The 20,378-nt window shown below is 43.2% G+C and overlaps 1 protein-coding gene across 1 annotated transcript; it reads left to right on the forward strand.

Moving 5' to 3' along the window:
• The first annotated feature begins 6,675 nt into the window (after positions 1-6,675).
• On the forward strand, positions 6,676-19,824 carry XKRX (XK related X-linked). Its single transcript, XM_046673163.1, has 3 exons — positions 6,676-8,104; positions 12,000-12,268; positions 18,058-19,824. Exons 1-3 carry the CDS (start codon positions 7,770-7,772, stop codon positions 18,801-18,803), a joined length of 1,350 nt encoding a protein of 449 aa, XP_046529119.1. The 5' UTR covers positions 6,676-7,769; the 3' UTR covers positions 18,804-19,824.
• The last annotated feature ends 554 nt before the right edge of the window (positions 19,825-20,378 follow it).

The raw sequence follows: 20,378 nt of genomic DNA on the forward strand, positions 1-20,378 counted from the left end.
TGTGGGAGTATATCTCTAGGAGAAATTGATTAGGGCACGTTGGTCATTGGCTTGTTCAGTTGTTTGATGGATATAAAACCACGTGTGGAATCAAAGCTTCTAGGAGGCCTAGCCATGCCTAACTACATGGATGTCACAGGGTGTTAAACTAGAAGCAGTCTTAGAGATCCCAGAGAGGGCCAAGGTCACATAGAGATTTAGAGGCAGATCCAGGATTTACTCCAGCCCATAATGTAGCTCTTTTTACTACATCACACTGCTGTCTCTCAGAGGGATTTGGCACTGCCTGACTTCTGTCCTGACGGGCAGGACTGCGCATTATCTGGCTCACTGTGATCTCATTACCCTGTCTTTGCCAGATTTCTCTTTCCAGGCTCTGACTTTGCCAACCTAATGTACCCTGTCTTCCCTGCTGCTCTAACTTCTCCCACTAATAATAACCCCATCTTTTTTTTTTTTTTTTAAATTAGAGCTGAAGTCCTTTACGGTTTGGGGACCCTTTAGTAGTAGAGCCAAGGAGAAGAGGCAGGAGTGCTGGGGAGGTGATCTGGTAATGGCACAAGATTCATGATCTTACCTGTTGCTTGCTACTCTTAGCTCGTCCATTGAGTCATCATGCAGTCTAGGAGGAGTCCCTTTCTTCTTGTGGCCCTGCTGGAATATCTCTTTCCTTTGGCCATAAGGTAGAGCACCTCAAGATCCAACAAGCGCATAATGTGCCCAATAAGAAAGAATACGAAAGTGTGTGCAGATAGTTTAATTCTTACTGAATTGTACTAGGGAGCAAACTGCAGGTGATATTCTTTGTGAGCAGCCTGACGAAATCAAGGGCTTTGGTACAGGAACAGACCTTTGTGTGTGGAATGACTGTCTTAACTCTGTCTTAGGCCATAGAGAGGTCAACTGCTGCCAATATTTATGAAATGCACACGATGGTGATGTCGGATAAACATCATCATGATAAACATCACGATGTTGATAAACATCATGTTAGAACAGATTGTAGAGCTGTGCCTAGGACAGTTTTTCTCAAAGTATGATCCTCTGAGCACCTGCATTGCTCGAAGGAAGGGGCAGTGGAGTCTATAAATAGTCCTCCTCTCCAAGAGATTCTTATGTAAATGTAACTATGAGAAGTACTGTTGAAGGAATGGTACACTGGGAAGATGGTCATGAGCCTTTGAATTTGGGGTGGCCTATAAAATTTGTGACAAGAGCGGACTAGCAATTCCAGGTAGCATACAATTCTTTCACTTGAGAAGACAAAGATTGAGTTAGGTGGCCCCCCACATGTTCCACAGACTCTCCGCTGCTATCGTAACCCTTATCATGCTGTATGGTAACTGAATGTTTTTGTCCCTTCCCCATATAATCCAGAGGGTTCTTAGTTACAAGCAACAGAAATTGACTGTAATTTGAGAAGAAAATGTTTATCTTGAAAGCATATTGAATAGCTCACAGAATCACAGGGTGGACTGGAGAACCAGACCCAGAACTCCATAGCCAACGTCACAGCTGCCACAGTTACCACTACTGCCACTGCCAGCAGGAATAGTGTGTTAGCTCAGATCCTCAGAGAAGCAGATACCAAGCTGGGTTTAGACATGGAAGAGATTTATTGGGGAAAATGCCTGTGAGAGAAAATAGGGAGAGAGCCAGAGGAAGCTGAGAGAGCTGTCAGATTGCAGTGTAAATCTGACCATTAAGGATGAGAGAAGGAAAGAAGAAGGTGAGGTAGGAAGAGTCACAGACTGAAGTGCAGTGCTAACAGTTTGGCCAGGCTGATGGGGAGCCCTGTTGCCAAAGTTGCAGGTCACATAGTCCTGTGTCTCCCAGAAATGAGCTTGACTTAGTATCCCTACTGTGTTCAGTCATTGGCTGGGATCAGTGTGGCCTCAGAGCAAAGTAGCAAATATTGGAGTGAATTCATAGCACAGCACCTGGGGCAAAGGTCAGTTACACTCCCCACATTGGAAGAACTGAAAGGCACATTTTAATGACTATCTCAATTGAAGATTTTCCACTTCTTTGGGTCACTGGCTACCAAATCAAGGGGTGGATTTTTGGATTGAGTGAGCCTGTCATATGCCTGTGCCCTGACTGCAAGGGGGACCTGCTTCCCACCGAGATTCCTATGCTCTCTCCCCCAAATAAAGGGGTTCAAATGCTGGACAGCAACACCCCCCAAAAAGACAAATGTCTACTATACCATGTGAACTCCTTAAGAGGAGGATCTTTGTCTTGCTCATTGCTATTACAAATATTTACAAATAAATGTTTATTGAAATAATTGAATGAATGTGGCCAGCTGGTGTTTAAATGACCTTACACACACGCACGCACACACAGTCAATTTAGTCATCATGGAAATGCAAATCAAAAACCACTAGGATGGCTATAATGAAAAAGACAACAAGTGTTGCTGAGGATGTGGGGAAACACACTGCTGATGGAAGTGTGAAATGGTACTGTCACTTTGGAAAAGTCTGGCAGTCTCTCAAAAGTTTACATGTAGTTACCATGTGATCCAGTATTTTACTTGTATGTATATAGCCAAGTGATTTGAAAACATGTTTATGCAAAAATGTGTACACAAATATTGCTAGCTGCATTATTCATAATAGCCACAAGTGGAAACAACTGTGTAATGGTTAATTTTATGTGTCAACTTGGCTAGGCTGTGGTGCCCAGTTGTTTGGTCAAACACCAGTCTAGATGTGTTCTGAAGGTGTGTTTTAGATGTGATTAATATTTAAATCAGTAGATATTGAGTAAAACAGATTACTCTCCATAATATGGGTAGTCCTCACCCAATCAGTAGAAGATCTTAGAAGCAAACACTGAGGTCCCTTGATAAAGAAGGAATTCTGCCTCCAGACTGCAATGTAGAAATTCTGCCTGAGTCTCTAGCATTTGTACTCAAGACTGAAACAACAACTCTTTCCTGAATTTGCGGCCTGCTCGCCTGCCCTGCAAACCAGCCCCCATACTTGTGTGAACCAATCCCTTAAAATATCTCCCTCCCCTCCCCACCACTCCTCGTTCTATTTCTCTGGAGAACCTTGTCTAATACAAACCCTTATGTCCATTAACTGATGACTGGATAAACAAAATGTGGTCTATCCATACAATGGAATATTATTCACCATAAAAAGAAATGAAGTACTGGTACATGCTACAACATGGATGAACTTTGATCACACTATGCTTAATGAAAGAGGCCAGACACACAAAAGGGCATATATTGTATGATTCCATTTATATGAAATGTCCAGAATAGACAAATCCATAGAGATGGAAAGTAGATTAGTGGTTGACTAGGGCTGGGTGGGGGGGCTGGGTAAAGGCGGGAAGGAATGGGGAATGAGGGTTTAATGAGTATGAGGTTTCTTTTTGGGCTGATGAAAATGTTCTGGAACTAGGTAGTGGTGGTGGCTACACAACTTTGTACTAAAACCACTGAATTGTACACTTTCAATGGGTGAATTGTATGGTATGTGAATTATATCTCAATACAGCCATTATTTTAAAAATAAATAATATCCATTACCTCCCCCCCCCCCCCCCCACTGTCCCCTCTACCAGGCGATGTAAGTGAGCCTGCCAATTGCCTGGCAACACCCACCATTGCCAAATTTCATGTTGCATTTTGTGACAGCACTTCTTTCCCTTCATTGCTAATTTAGACGATCATTTAAACCAGATTTCTTAAAAGAAAAATGCTAGGGCTGAGGGCTGCAGGGAACTCATTTGTTGGGATTTGACTCCAGGCCCAGATCCCACCTATGAATGGTATCGATGAGGGAGTGGCTCAGAACAGGATAGGCAAAAGTCTTTGTCTTCAGGGAGTTTAAAGTGAAAAGAGAAGGCCCAGAGGATATATGACTGATCTTGCGTTAGATGTCTTTTAAGGATTCAAATGGTCCAAACTGAGCATTCTATAGAAGGAAGCCATTCTTCCATTCTAGCTACTGATTCTCCAGGCCTTGCCTATCACCTTCCACAAATTAGTGTTCTGCTTCTGGCCTGTCATCACTTGCTGCACATCTCTCTCCTTCCTCTCCTCTTCCTTTGTGTACGCCCACCACCTCTTACAAGTCAGCTCTTGCTGTAGTGGCTTTGAAAGCTCAAACTTATCCCCCCACCCTTATATGGTTCAGAGGGGTTCTGAATGCTGATAAGGATGCCAAGAGCTTTTAGACCCATTCTCTGTTCCTACTGAGTTAGGGGTTAGAGGTAGGAGTGAGGAGTCAAATCTTGGGTCTCCTTTTCCTGCAGAACTTTGGTTCTGCAAGAAGAGGAAACTGACCCTGAACACTACCTAGCATTCAAAGGGCAGCCTAGAGGTATCACCTCAGATGACCAGACCTTGGGAGATCAGTAGTGCTGTTAAATGGGGAAGGGGTTCCCAGGGCCTCAGCAGTCTCAGACTATCATGTTTCCAGCATCTCTAGTCCTAAGAAGAGTAAAGGGCCAGAGTCTAGAGATTGCCTGAAAGAGGAAAGAGTGTTGGATGGAAACAGGGTAAATTCTCAGTTAGTTTCTCCCAGCAGGGCAAAAGGAACAGGGAAATAAGAGACCAGAGGATTTAGTGACCTAAAGCGCCAGAGAGTCCTAGGGCTGAAAATGGAGAAGCTAGTGGGTGAGGGGGATCAGATGGCAGGAAATTTACAGGTCTATACCAGCCTTGGGGGAATCCAAAAAAATTGTAACAGTAGGGGCTCAGCCTTCAAGGAGCTTATGGTAATTTACTTGTGGAATAAAAATTAATATACTTGAAATAATTTGTAATTTGGTACTAAGCTGTGGTATTAACAAAAAAAAGTGCCATAGGATCTCTGGGAAGGGATAGATCATGTGGGCTGGCATCCTCTGTGAGCTGAATGTCTGACTGAGGCACTGGGTGTCCCAAAGGACTTTATGCCCCCAGCTACAGTGGCTACAGCTTTTAGAGATGAGTGTGCCTGAGTCCTGCATCGTTTCCTGGAGGAAGTGTGGGGGAGGAAGCTTTGTCATCATTGCCATTTGTCAATCACTATCATCTTCAGGAAGAACAACAATAAACATTAATTGAACATCCCTCCCAGAGTCTACACTTCTGTTGAGCAGGTGGGGCAAAAAGAAAGAGCTGAAGGACTAATTCAAGAGAGCATGTGCCAGTAGCACAAAGACTGGGAAAAGTGAGGGTTAGGGAGGTGAGAGAAGGTTTCTTAGAGGAGGTAGTGCTTGAGCTGACCCTTGAGGGAAGGTTAGGGTTTGGACTAAGGGGGAAAAGAGTGAAGGGGGCTTTAAATAGCCTCAACAAGGCACAGAGGTGGGAGTGAGCAAGGTAACTATGATTTAATGAGAAAACCTGCTGGACTGGAGCAAAGGATGTGTACCGTGGGCAATGAAGTTGGAGAGGCAAGTAGTGTGGTGATAGAGAGAGCCTTGAGTGGCAGACAGAAGGAGTTGTTTTGGAACAAAATAGGAAGGCCTTGTAGATTTGTGTATTTGGGGAGTGAGGAGGGTACAGGGAAGGAGGAGGAAAGGCTAAAAGAAAAACATTGGGATTCTGCATTCTTCCTAGCTTCAGTCTCCCATGCTAGGGTGACCACCTCATCCCACCTCAGCAAACTGAGATGAGTTTTTCACCCTACTTGAGATCTATCTTGAGAACAGGTTCTTAGAAGCCCGCAAGAAGTTCTGCACCACATATTGTTGGTGGAGAACCTTGTGCCAGTTGGAAAGTCCCAACCAGTCGACACTCTGTGTGACGTGTTCTCAGATAGTCTTGAACTGCCTTGTGAAACAGAAAGGGGGAAGGATCAGCCTGCTAACCCAGCTGCTAGCACAGGTGCAGACCAAGATGGGGTGTCTGCTTCAAGGTAACACCCTTTAGAAGTTGATCTCTCCCTGAATTAGCCCTGGAGAAAAGAGGCAGCAATTGCAGGAGTCTTAAAAACCAACACAACGACAAGACTGAGTCTTTCTTGAGGGCATCATTTTGGTGGCCGCCACTTAGCCACTCCGCACATAGATTCTTTTTACTGACTTGCCGCAGCAAAAGATTGGCACAGGCTCTGCTACATTTATGTTACCAGGAGGCAGATGTTTTCTCGTTTTCTCTGGGGTTTAGAATTATGCAAATGAAGCCATGAAAACAAAAGCTCAGTGAGGTGGGGGAGGATTGCTCTTCAGAATCCAGGCAGTTTTCAGAGCTCTTTGAGACACCCCTCTCAGTTTTCACTAACAGCTCGCTTGGCTCCTCTCCGGTCTCTTTAGGATTTGGCACTTCTTCAGAACCTTCCAGCCAGAGACCTGAAAGTTCATTCTAAAGTTCCTATCCTGGCCTCATTTTGCAAGTAGAGAAATCAAGGCATAGAATGAGCTTTGAGTGTCTGTGGGCTGACCTTGAGTCTTGACACCCCCCCCTTCCCCTTTTCTGTCTTCCCTCTGCTGCATACAGTTTGGCCTGGATAGGAAACTCTCTGACCCAATTGCCTCCCAGGTCTCTGCACCGCCCCCCGCCCCGTCCTATTGTCTTACCGTGATATTATCTGGAGGGCAATAGGACCTAGGGAGGTTCAACCCGGAGGCCGAGAGAGACACACCTGCGTAACCGCGTGGGTTGAGCGAGTGTGGGAGCAAGCTAAGTTAGGGAGGGCGGGGTAGAAGTGGGCGTTTCTGCTGCTCTTGGGGAAGAGGAAAGCTGTGGCTCCCCCCCTGTTCCAGGGATTGTGGTGAGAAGTGCTTCTGAGGATTGGCCCAAGCCGCTTTTTGTCGCGCCTCTCCACGCCGAGCATCCTTCGCTGCCCGCCCTGCAACTCGCAGGCTGGTTTTGTTTGGCCTCAGCTGTCTCTCCCATTTCGTCCGCCCCGCCGTCGGTGCCTTAGTTCCCGAAGCAGCAGACCTCTCACAGCTGGAACCGCGGGCCAGGCAGGACCCCGGCAGCAGAGGGCGCCCAAAAGTTTGGCGACATCTGCCCGGCTGGCTTGGCGCCCCGCACGTCGTGCATCTAGATAGGAAAGTTTCTCCGTGGAAAAGAAGCCCCTCCACCTTTCTCTCGATCCTGGAGCGCGCGCGCACGCGCTCTGCTCCTCTCCCCCGAGACTGAGCTCGGGGACAGGGTTGTGGCATTTCCTCTGCCCCTGGCCCGGCTGCCTTGGGGGCAGAGCTTGGGGAATCCGAAGAGCCATCCTGAGAACCCTCGACGCAGCGCGGATCCTGAGAGCGCCGGCGAGCGGGCGAGCTAAGAGCCACAGCCTAGCAATACCTAGGGTAGCTAGGCACTAAACTGAATCCGCGAAAGGACGCTCAGGCTGCGCCCCCTCTTCTTCTCTGGCTCAGTTCTCGGCTGGTTTGAGAGGGCACTGCTGCTGAGTGTTGGTGCCAGGACAGCGTGGCTACCCCCCTACCTTGGGGTCTGCAAAAGAAGCCGCCACGGGAACAGCTGTTCCCATGGCCCTTCACGAGCCTGGAATTGGACTCTGGACTAGGCGCTAAGATGATTGCTTTTGTCTTGTCCAAGTTTCACATCACGTATATTGACGAATCCTGGACCAATCGAGAGTCAAGTTCAAAGTGGTACTGCTGGGCTCTCCATCCCAGACTCCAAGTCTAATTTGAGACTAGAAGAGAGGAGTCCCCTGCTCTAACTAGTAGATTCTGGAATCGGACTTGACTGCTCTCTTCGCTAATACTTGGACTGCAGTGGCTACAGAGTTTTCTTGGGGGGTAGGGGTGGGGGATGCTCTGAAGACCAGACCACGACGCTCAGAACCTCGACAATGGACCGCGTTTATGAAATTCCTGAGGAGCCAAGCCTGGATCCCATTTCATCTCTGGAGGAAAATGTCATCCGTGGGGCCAACCCCCGATTTACCTTTCCATTTGGCATCCTCTTCTCCACCTTTTTGTACTGTGGGGAGGCTGCGTCTGCTTTGTACATGGTTAGAATCTATCGAAAGAATAGTGAAACCTACTGGATGGCATACACCTTTTCCTTTTTTATGTTTTCATCCATTATGGTCCAGTTGACCCTCATTTTTGTCCACAGAGATCTGGCCAAAGACAAGCCACTATCACTGTTTATGCATCTAATCCTCTTGGGACCTGTTATCAGGTGAGCAACTTTTTAATCTCTTCCTTCCCCACCCCCCAGATTTGTGCAGAGAAAGATGAAGCTAATATGTACAAGACTGGTACTGTGCCTCTAATCTACTCAATTCTCCCATTCCTTCCCACTCTTGGCTTCCCTGTTTACCATCCAAAAAAATCTTATCTGAAATCTTAAATGCCACCACAATGAACATGTGGCATGTACCTGTGTTCCAAAACTAGGTATGGTATCATTGGTAAGACCTCATTAGACAATGTTTACTATCTGGAATTGGGTTTTGAAAATTGGTATGGGACCAACTGATGTGGTCACTGTGCACACAGGCGGGAGCTTCAGCGTGTGTTATTTGGACTTTGCCTTTTAGATGCTCTGTAAATTGGAGGAAAGTTCCTTCCCCACTTCATCCCATCTCACATTCAGTTTCTTTACCCTGAGCTGCTTGGACTGGTGCTGCCACCATTTTCAAATTTTCCAGAGTTATTTGTCATCTAGAAAATATGTTAAGCCATCTGTGGTCATCTGGTACCCCAACCCATTGTACTTCATTATTGTCTTTCAGTTCATCCACCTCCTGTTTATCTCTTTGTATCTTTCTGCAATAAAGGCACACAGTTAGAAGGGGGCAAAGAAAGACAGTCCACCTCTCTATCTGGATGCTGTAGCACAATGTAATAGTACCAAGTCTTTCCATTCACATTGCCTTTAAGGGGCAAGGGTGTGCCTTATCCTAGGGAGACAGGTATTTGTGTCACCATCTCATTTGAATGCTATGACATTTTCAAGATAGGGAGATGTTGCAAAATTTATGAGTTCAGGAGGAAGGAATGGACCAAGTTTGTCTTTATTGCAAGAGAGGCAGAAACCTGCAGTCAGCTGAGGAATGTGGGTCAGAGTGTTGATATTGTAATTGTAATGGGGAGATAGTTCATTCTTAGAGAAGTAAACACAGTCTGAAACTAAGGGTGAAACTTCTCCCTTAGAATTTTTTTATCAATATATGTGTAAATGGGGAGGAATCGATTAGGCTCCATCAGAGAAAATATGGGCTATCAACAGAAACAGTGGCCTGGAATTCAGAAGTCCTGGAATCTAGTCCTCCCTCTGTCATTGACTAGTTGCATGACCTTCGTGAAATCTCTGAAGATGCCTTGGACCTCAGTTCCTTCATCTGTAAAATAAATGAGTTGGGCTACATCACGGGTCTCAAATTCAGACGCTTACAGGGCCAGGCAGGTGTCATAAATGAGTGAAGCAGGCCAAGTATGAAAGAAACAGTAGCTTCATGTGTGATGATAAATGAAAATGAAGTCTCAGTGTTAGAGAAATGACGGAGAGTCGTGAGTACAGTGGCAGTCTGGAGGCCACATGATCTGCCTACAGGAGGCAGCTGCTCTGCAGCTCCAGCCCATTGTCTCCCTGTTGGATGTCAGACCCAGTATTGCCAGATCCCCCAACTTTTCAGGAGTGTCTTCCAAGACAGGATTTCATGTGAAATATCATGATTTTAAATTTTGGCAACTAATTTAAAACACAGTATGGGCCAAACAAACCACAGCTGTTGGTCAGATGTGACTCAACTGGCCTATATGCAACCTTGGGACTAGGTTAATCTAAAGATCCTTTCCAGTTCTAAATCTTTGAAGTTGAGCTGTAAAGGGAAGACCTCATCTTGCACTTGGAACCAGGAAATTTAGAGATGTCACTAAGGAACAAGGAAACCATTCTTCTTTCCCTTTTCAAATGCAGTATATTGAGTTAACAGATCAAGCACTCTCAAGAAGCAAATATCAGCAAAAACCGCCCCAGTCCCCAGTTTTGACTTCCCTTATTTGCTTTGTGGCCTCCCAAGCCATCCTTGATTTGGACCCTCCATATGGAGTGTTGAGTACCGTATTTCATTTTTGTCATTTAGCTTCCATTAGAAATGATTTGGCGGGGGCGGCCCCGTGGTCGAGTGGTTGAGTTTGCGCGCTCCGCTTCAGTGGCCCAGGGTTTTTCTGGTTCGGACCCTGGGCACGGACATGGCACCGCTCATCAGGCCACGCTGGGGCGGCGTCCCACATAGCACAACCAGAGGCACTCACAACTAGAATATACAACTGTATACTGGGGAGCTTTGGGGAGAAGAAGAAAAAAAAATGATTGGAAAGCGTTTATAATCTCTGTCAGCTAACCCCATAGCAGGGAAAAAATAGTTAAAAGCTCATAAACTATGTCCTTGATAGGCTTATTTTCAAGGCAAATTACATTTTAGCTAGGTAGGAACTTGATGAGTGCTATTAAGCACGTGAAAGTATTTGGAGGGCCTGGCTCTCTTTTATGAAATGCAAAGATACTTCTGGAAATGAAAATGTACTCTAATTTACTGAAGTTTATAAGCATGGCAAACACCCTTACTTAAACCAGTAAGTGACCGTAAGAATAGAAGCGTAAAGAATGCTTCATGCCATTGCTTCCCCCAATATTTTATTCGCAGTATCATTGATGGGCTTGGACTGAAATCTAAAATCTTTTGTTGGAAATGCGTTTATGCATTTTCCCTGAACAGGAAGAGAATGTCACTTTTTTCTTCTCGGTTCTCTTTTTCCATCTTTTTCTGTCCTGGGTTTTAGAGTTTGTCCCTAGAAAGTGAATGTTTCCAACTACACGCTTCAGGCTGGCACGCAGGCAACGATCTCAGAGGGATCGTATGGAGGTTGGCAACCGGACTTGTTCTAAACCTTCCTTTTAGGAGCCAAAGGCCTAGAGAGCAAATAAATCTCTGAGCTTGTCTTTGGTCTATTTTTCTGTTACGTTGCGGTTATTATTATCCCCTCCTCCCATCATTTCTCACCCTATATTCTTTTCTTCCTTCCCACTCTTTTCATTTACTCAGCAAATATCTATCAAATTCCCACTATGTGCTAAGAGCTTTGGGCAGGATAAATACAACCCCTGCCCCTGTCTGTCAGGAAAAATGTCTTAATTTTCATCACGTATGTTGTTACTTGTCATAAGAAATAGTCCACAATTTCCATTCAAGATGAATGGGGGAAGTAGTAACTCAGATGTTCCAAAACAAGATGTTCAACAAGATGTTGTTTCTCTTCTGTTCAACACATCAGAACTACTAACGACTTCTTATTGATATGGAGGAGATGGGAGGGGTACAGCAGGAAATGTGGTCTTAACACTATTTCAAGGGTGATAGGCTCTCATAAGGATGTTTTACTCTTTGTAAAGAAAGAATCAAGTTTAAAAGGCTGTTGTTCCTAAACAGATCAAGAGGCCCCAAAAGAAACCTTTCGAGAGATCTTTTGCAGTTCCCTAGGTATATAGCATATTTGGTTGTGAGTTGTCAAGTCTTTTAAGTACTTTTGTTGCTAAATGGCTTTCCTGTGTAAGAGAAGTTTTTTCCAGATCTCCTCCAAGACTTTTTGGCTGAGACAGTCATAGTTGTCACTCTCTCTTGAAAAAACAGAGCTCAAAAGCCCCAATTATGGAGCAGAATGCCTTGAATAGGGAATGCTTTACCTCAGAAACTGGAGGTGTTATGAAAACCAGGGCCTTCTGGAACCTTCATCTTTCTCAACACATTATTTACTTAATATCTTTGTGTTCAAGGCACTTGTCTACTACAGGCTCATTCTTAAGGAGACAAAGCAATTCCTTAAGTACCCAAAGAAATACTTCCCAAATGGTGTTCTTAGGTCAGTCAATGACCAACCAAACAAAAAAGGATTTGGGCTCAAGTAACTTGTAGAAGGCACAACCAACTCTTTGACTCATGTGAAATGAGTAGGATGGGAGAGAAATGGCAAAACATAACACAGCCTCCCCGAGCTATTTTTCCCCCTCACTACAACCTCCCCTCCCAAGACAGCTTTAGTTAAGTTCCCATGATGCTTTACTTCTGCAGATGTTTGGAGGCCATGATTAAGTACCTCACACTGTGGAAGAAAGAGGGGCAGGAGGAGCCCTATGTCAGCCTCACCAGAAAGAAGATGCTAATAAATGGCGAGGAGGTGCTGATAGAATGGGAGGTGGGCCACTCCATCCGGACCCTGGCTATGCACCGCAATGCCTACAAACGTATGTCACAGATCCAAGCCTTTCTGGGCTCAGTGCCCCAGCTGACCTATCAGCTCTATGTGACCCTGATCTCTGCAGAGGTTCCCCTGGGTAGAGGTGAGTTGGGTCAGGAGACGGGAGGGCTCCACTTAAATCAATGGTCTTAGAAATCGGAACTTGAGCTGTCCAATACACTGGCCACTAGCTTCAGGTGGCTATTAAATTAAAATAAAATAAAAAGTTTACTTCCTCAGGCATACTACCCATGTTTCAAGTGTTCGATAGCCTCATATGGCCGGTGGTTACTGTGTTGGACACCACAGGTATTACGGAACGTTTTCATCATTGCAGAAAGTTCTGTTGGACAGTATGGGTAGATAATCAAAAAACTTAGAGAGCCAGACATCTCACGCCTGCCAGATTTCGTAAACTGGGGTAAGCTATATAGACTAAAATTGCCACAGATAAACCCTCTCTGGGTCCAGAAGCAGCTAGTAAAACCAGCAATCAGTAGGACATTTTCCCTAGTCCAGAGAGTTTAAATTGTACTGAGGTTGTTTCTTTGTTTGTTTTGGTTTGGGGATGGCTATCTTTAAATAAGAGGCTCACAAATATTACTGATCATGAGAAAATATATTACTGGGTGAAAGCCTCTTTTTAAAATTACATTTTTTCCTTGGACCTGCAGCAATCTGATTGTAGGGAGGCCAGGAATCTGTATTTTTTGAAAGTACCCCAGTTGATTCTGATCAGCCACATTTGGGAACCACTGATTTAATCACTCCTCCCAACTCCAGTGGGGAGAAAGAAAAGGGGTGTGGAATGAGTACTGATGAGACTCAGGCCTGGTCCCAGTTCCGACCTTCTCTATGATCTTTGGAGGAAGTTACCAAAGAGGTGCCTGTCTTAATTTCCCCCCAAATTAGGAAGGATGTTGTAAAAGAGGGACCCTGAGGTGAGTAAGACCTCTAGCAGAGGATGAAATGTCTCCTCAAAGTCGAGATGAGCTAGTGTTCATGAGTTTTAACAGCCTGAGATTAACTTCATCTGCTTGGGCTGGAGCTGGTACAGCTGTGGGTCCAGCTTTGGACCATTTCCTTATTATTAGGTGCTGACTCTGCTTGGCAAAGGCCCATCTCTCACATAATTGTAAAGAGGAAATTTGCCCTCTTTTCTCTTTTTCTCCATTAAGAATTGTTCATGAAGTTGGTTTTGAAACTTTTCACATACCTAGAATTGACAGTAGTGAAAGGAGAAAAATCTCTGGAAATGATGATGCTTTTCCTCTTGAGAATTTTGAGGATCATCAAATCACATAATTAAAATATGTATACATTATAAAGGTAATACATGCACAAACTGATTGCCCTACAGCTAATTGTATATGCACAGAAAATTTCTAGAAAGATATGCAAGAAAAATGAGGAGTCAGCTGACTTTTGCTTTTTGCTTTATACCCTTCTATGTGGTTTGAAATTTTTACCATGATTGGGGGCCAGCCTGGTGGTGCAGTGGTTAAGTGTGCACGTTCCGCTTTGGTGGCTCGGGGTTCGCTGGTTCGGATTCCGGGTGCGGACAAGGCATGGCTTGGCAAGCCATGCTGTGGTAGGCATCCCACATATAAAGTAAAGGAAGATGGGCATGGATGTTCACTCAGCATCAGTCTTCCTCAGCAAAAAGAGGAGGATTGGTGGCAGATGTTAGCTCAGGGCTAATCTTCCTCAAAAAAAAAAAAAAAGAAATTTTTACCATGATCATGTATTAGTATTTTTGGTCCTTATTTTTTAGTTATAAAAATCAGATATGGCTATGGTAAAGATTCAAAACCATACAGAATATATATAAAATAGGAGATGTAATCTCACTCCCCAAAGGTAATCTCTATTGACCATTCAGTATCTATCCTTCCAGACTTCTTTTTACTATGCAAATATAAACATACGTACAACATATATGTATGTATATTTTTGTCAAAAAAGAACTGTATTAAACTTTCTGTTCAGCATCATGCCTTTTCCAAAAGTATGCCAATATATCTTTCTTCAACGGTTATTTATATATACATATAGTAATAATCATGCTATATAGTATATATTTCCCTCCTATGAATTGGACCTTCTTTCTTATTTCCCTAGTCTTCTATTGGTAGGATTTCAGTTTGTTTCTAATTTTTCCATGCAGAAAAGTTTTTTTCTAATTGCAAAGTATGCTCTAGTGAACATCTTTATCCGTATCTGTGGGCTGGAATGAGACTCTGTAGGATAAAACTCTTAGCAGCAGAATTGCTGGGTGAAAGGATCTGCATGTTTAGAATTTTATCTGCACTCCAAGTAACCCTCCCAAAGGTTGTATGACTTTATATTCCCATCAACGGTGTATGAATATGCCTATTTCTTCATATCGTAAACTAAATATTTTTTAGTTGTATAATTATAAAATGACTGATTGTTTTAATAATTTGCTCCCTTGAATTATGAATGAAGCTGAGCATCTTTTCATGTTTGGTCATTCTGTGTGTTCTTTATATTGCTTATTTATATATTTTACTCACTTTTTCTAGTGATGTCTTTTTCTCATTAATTTGTAGAAGCTATTTACTTATTTTGGCTATTAATCTTTTCCCTGCTGTGGATAAGTGTAAATGTATACATTTGTATAATGTTGTGTGTGTGTGTACATACTCACATATTTTAGATGTGTATGTACATGTCATACATGTAACACAGGTCCAACACACATGTGCAACACAGTATATGAATATATAAAATATACTTGTGGTATCTTCTGGCATTCTAAAGTATTAAACTTTTGTGTATTCAAATTCTTTATTGCTTTTAGATCTTGTACCTTTCTTGCAAAGGCCTTTCACAACTCATATCTGGTAGAGTGGTTTAGCCTGATCTTCCAGATAGGTTAATTTCCACAATCAATTTGTCAATTCTCCCACCAAAAAATAAAACAAAGCAAAACAATAACAACAACAAAGGAAAAAACATTGCATTGAGACTCTGATTGGGATTGCATTAAATTATTTAGGTTATTTTGGAGGGAATTTATATTTTTACAGGATCAATCAATTTCATATTAGAAGATAATAAACTTTTCCACTTGATTAAATATTTTTAAACCACTTTCTTGAAGTATGATTGCTATACAAAAAGCTATACCTATTTAATGTATACAGCTTGATGTGTTTGGAGATAAATATATATCCATGGAACATCACCACAATCTATGGCATAAATGTGCAAGACCTCTAGCAAGAAAACTATACAACTTTACTGAAGTGTACTTCATTAAATATTTTTTAATATACTCACTAAAGTTGTATAGTTTTCTTGCTAGAGGTCTTGCACATTTTCGTAAGGCTTATTTCTTAGTTCTATCAGTTTTAAAATCACCTGATTTCCTAAGTGTCAAGGTAGTGCCTAAATAAAGTAAATACATCTACTATGCTTCTGGAAATAGGGAATGATGATGATGATGATGATAGGAGCTAGCAGATAGCATTTGCCATGTTCCAGGCGTTTCTCTAAGCCCTTTATGTGTAATTATTTCATTGAATTTCACAACAACCCTATGAGATAATTATTATTATTATCCGCATTTTACAAATGAGGAAACAGAGGCACTGAGAGGTTAAGCAAGTTCCCCAAGGTTCCATAAGTAATAGATGGCAAAGATTGAGTTGGAGTCCAGGATGTCTGCCTTCGGAGACGTGTTTCTAACAATATCACTATACAAAGGATGTAAGGGAAGTTTTCTCAAAGACCTCGTTTTCAATTCTTCAGTAATTTTTCCTATTAAAAACTTTCTGACAATACTGTCTCTTTTAAGATTTTGTCAATAACTTTTTGATTTAGTTTTCTTCATTTCACCCACTCTCTTGTCTTCTCCTTACTACCCTTTTTCTAGTCCCTTTTTCTCTTGGAGACCATCTGGATCAGCATAGATGAGCATATTCACTAGCAGCATTATGATCTCTTATGACATGAGTCTATTTGTAGGGAGACAGATGGAAGGTGTTTTTACATTTATTGGAAGCATCAGGCTTTCTTCCTTTTATTACACTACCATCAATAAATGAGTTCTAATTTAAGGGAAAGCATCACGACACTTGGCTAGATGTACGTATGTTCTGACATTGCCAACTCCACAAGGAGCATCAGCTCGTGAGGCTTGAGATTGAGAGTGGTTTATAAAGCTAAGAGTTTATCAAATCATTATGTTGTACACCTTAAACTAATACAACATTATATGTCAATTGTATCTCAATAAAACTAGAAAAAAATAAAAATAAAGCTAAGAGTAGCCACTTTAACAGAGTCTCCCTAACAAACACATAGATAAGGAGAACAGATTATTGGGTACCAGAGAGGAAGGGGGTGAGGGGAGGGCAAAAGACATCAAAGAGCACACATGTTTGGTGACAGGTAAAAACTAGACTTGATGGTGAACACAATGCAGACTATACAGAAACTGATGATGTATAATAATGTACACTTGGAATTTACACAATGTGACATGTACATATGTACATATTGAGGCCAATATGCCCTCAATAAAATAATTTTTTAAAAAACTCTTAAAAAAGAAGTCTCCCATTCCAGTCCCTGAGATTCCAACACTCTACTTAGAGCGGAAAAAGATCTCAAAAAACAAAGCCGTGCTTCCTTTTGGGTTTCCATGGGAGGGTCTTTGCTTTTCTTGCACATTGCTTTGACATCTCCACGGCTCTAGTTCCCTGGATTCAGCATTTTTATGGGAACAGAAAGCTCCAGCTTTCCTTTTGGATGAGTACCTCTCGGGCCTCCCACTTTCCTTGAGAGCACTAGATTTTTCTTAGTGATCGGTATCCTTCGATACAAAGGAAGAAAACGAAAAGGCCACTGTGATCTATAGTTGAGACCTAGTATAGCAGATTAGGGAGCATCCTGACCCTTCAAGGCCTCTGCTCTAACATAGAATGTTATGGAGATCATGGGCTAGGAAACAGAGCTTTTAAGCTTTTAAACCACTCTGCTGAAATTTGAGGATTCCTAAGGTATACCAAAGCATTGGGGTGCTGAACTGACGTTGCTGGTATTAATACAAGCAACTCTAGAGTATCTCACTGAATTGGGAAATTGAGGCACACAGATATTCAGTGACTTGCACAAGCTCCCATGCAGCTGAACCAAGGGCTTCTAATCATAGGTATTTTATGCTGCCTTTCTAAACCCAGGATTCTCCAGTAAGGCCACAAACACTTATTGAGCACGTACTATATTCCAGGCAGTGTGCTGTGCTCTGGGGACACAGCAGTGAGCAAAATAGACATGAGCCCTTCTGCTCCCATAGAATTCCCAGTGCACATCTTGACACATTCTAGAAGCACACACAAACAAGATTAGTTCCTTGAGGAAGATATACATCAAAGAAGGGACTTATATTACCAGAGGCGTTCTCTGAGACTGGAGTTTTTCAGATTGAGTTCTTTCTGCCTCCATTGTTCACTTAGAAGCTTGTTTCATCAGGTAGATGCTGCCCTCTCCCTTTATGTTAGTGACCTCTCAATGCTAGTTCTGAGACCCACTCTTTTAAAAAAAAACTCATTTTGTACATTTATCTGATTATTAAAGTATTACAGTGTATGTTCATCATGGGAAATTTGGAAAATTAGAGAAATGTGGAAAAAAGATTGAAAAAACTGGTATAATCCCTATCATAAAAAATATATTTTAGTTTATTTCTCTCTGTGCATGCTTTTTGTTTACACAGCTGTGATCACACATGAGTTTGCTCTTAACTGGGGCCCTCAAATCTCTCCTATCATCTCTCTGGACCTCTGGGTCAGAGTCCAAGTTTCACCACCAACATTGACTGATTGCCTATTTTTTTCTGTTTTTTTTTTTTTTTCCTTACAGCTGTGCTAATGGTCTTTTCCCTGATATCTGTCACCTATGGGGCTACCCTCTGCAATATGTTGGCTATCCAGATCAAGTACGATGAATACAAGATTCGCCTTGGGCCGCTAGAAGTCCTCTGCATCACCATCTGGCGGACTTTGGAGATCACATCCCGCCTCATGATTCTGGTGCTCTTCTCAGCCACCTTGAAACTGAAGGCTCTGCCCTTCTTATTGCTCAACTTCCTGATCATCCTCTTTGAGCCTTGGGTTAAGTTCTGGAGGAGCGGTGCCCAGATGCCCAATAATATTGAGAAGAATTTCAGCAGGGTCGGCACCCTAGTGGTGCTGATTTCCATTACTGTCCTCTATGCTGGCATCAACTTCTCTTGCTGGTCAGCCTTACAGTTGAAGTTGGCAGACAGGGACCTTGTTGACAAAAGTCAGAACTGGGGACATATGGGCCTGCACTATAGTGTGAGATTGGTAGAGAATGTGATCATGGTCTTGGTTTTTAAGTTCTTTGGAGTGAAAGTGTTACTGAATTACTGTCATTCCTTGATTGCCTTGCAGCTCATTATTGCTTATCTAATTTCCATTGGCTTCATGCTCCTCTTCTTCCAGTACTTGCATCCATTGCGCTCGCTCTTCACCCACAATGTAGTGGACTACCTCCACTGTGTCTGCTGCCGCCGGCATCCTCGGGGCAGGGTTGAGGACTTGGAGCCATCCGTGGATGCTGAAACAAGGCAAAGCATTGTCTGATTCTGTCTCCTGGGTATTTTGGGATCGGTTGGGGGTTGCCAAGTGCAACTGCAAAATTGAAGGAGAGGGCAAGGCTCATGGGTGAATACCCACCGGGTATTCTGGTAAAGCCTGTCAGAAGAAAGAGCAGCCCCCAAATAAGTTTTATTTCCTTAAGATTGACTGCTATGTTTGGACACCAGGTATAGCCACTATATACCTGGAAGGGTCAGGTTCATCCTCCTCCCACCCAGGGCAGCTATCTGGCTGCCCTGTGGGATAACTTACCTCCATGTACCTAAGACTCCTCTGACCTTCTAGCTCTGCTTATTTGCTTGAGGCGTTACTGAGCTTTCCCAGGGCTAAGCTGAAGGCCTGGAATCCCACCAGAATATATCCTGACTGATCAGAGGATGTGACCACTAACTGGCTGTGGGACCTTGCCAGGAACAGTCTGATTAATGTGGAACCTGTAACTATAAGCATGGCTGAGGTCTTTTAATTCCAATGGGAAACTCTGGTTAAGAAGAAAACTCCAACTATTAAAAGAGCTGCTCCCCAAACGAGTTAGCTCTCCATTAGGGTATTACTAGTGATCATTCATCAGGGGCCTCTCTTTTCACTCTGAGGAGGGGCTGCAGAGTGGGATTCCTTCAGGGCCTAAGCCAGAATGACTCTCCTTCTCAGGGACCTGCATGGGCCTCCAGCTTGTTGAGTGGAGTGCTTGAGTAAACTCTCTCACTTTGTGTCTCATTATCAGGGATTCCCTCCAACCCAGCTTTTCTATTCTCTTGGCATTTTACTACTTGATGTGGACCTCAGAGAAGCTGAACTGTAGTCAAAAATGTTTCTAATGTGTAGAAGAAGTGAAGATTGCTCTGTGTCTGCTCCTGTCCTGAGTATTTTGTTGTTTTGGTTTTTTAGGGGAGAGAGAAGCTGGGACATCAACTTCATGCTGTTTGGGGTTGGGACGGTGGCTAATACTCCAAGGCAGAGTGAAAGCAGAGGAAGGAAACCAGATCTCATTAAAGCATTGTCTGTACTGGTTTCTGCCCACAGGATTTTATTTTCTAATAAGGAGCGTATGTTTATAAACCTTCTGCTCATTCCCACACCCCCAGCGGGTGAATGCAGTTCTCCCTTTCTCAAGTATCTCCATATTTACGTCTCATATAAGTTGGGCATTTTGATGGGGATGTCAGCTGGATACTTCTGAGGTAACCAAGGAATTGAAGATACTATGGCCACTGCCTATTGGGACCAAGTATCCCAGCATTTACCTACTGCTTGCTCCTCAGAAACCAGGAAAGTGAGAAGAACTCCTGGTAGCATGTGCCAGTTGTGACCGCCACAATGCTGCAAGGAAGTGTGAACAATCTGCCCTAAGGCTTCTCATCCTCATCCAGTTTTACTCTTGGGGTCCTGCTAAGAATTTATCCTTAGCCATTTCCCTTCCTCTTATCCAGTGTCAGGATATTATGTTGGGGGAGCTCCCTCTTCTAAGTAGCAGGGATATTAGCTAGGATTGTCCTATTTCCTGGCAGGTCAAGTGTGGCTTTCCCATCCTCAGCCACTGTTTGGGGCTAAAAAGATTGG

This window comes from Equus quagga, chromosome 10, assembly GCF_021613505.1.
Source record: "Equus quagga isolate Etosha38 chromosome 10, UCLA_HA_Equagga_1.0, whole genome shotgun sequence".
Lineage (NCBI taxonomy): Eukaryota > Metazoa > Chordata > Mammalia > Perissodactyla > Equidae > Equus > Equus quagga.

Coding starts and splice junctions, on each gene's coding strand:
- XKRX (XM_046673163.1), top strand. CDS start 7,770: ATGGACCGCGTTTATGAAATTCCTGAGGAGCCAAGCCTGGATCCCATT. Junction 8,105..11,999: donor CTCTTGGGACCTGTTATCAG/GTGAGCAACTTT, acceptor TTACTTCTGCAG/ATGTTTGGAGGCCATGATTA. Junction 12,269..18,057: donor AGAGGTTCCCCTGGGTAGAG/GTGAGTTGGGTC, acceptor TTTTCCTTACAG/CTGTGCTAATGGTCTTTTCC.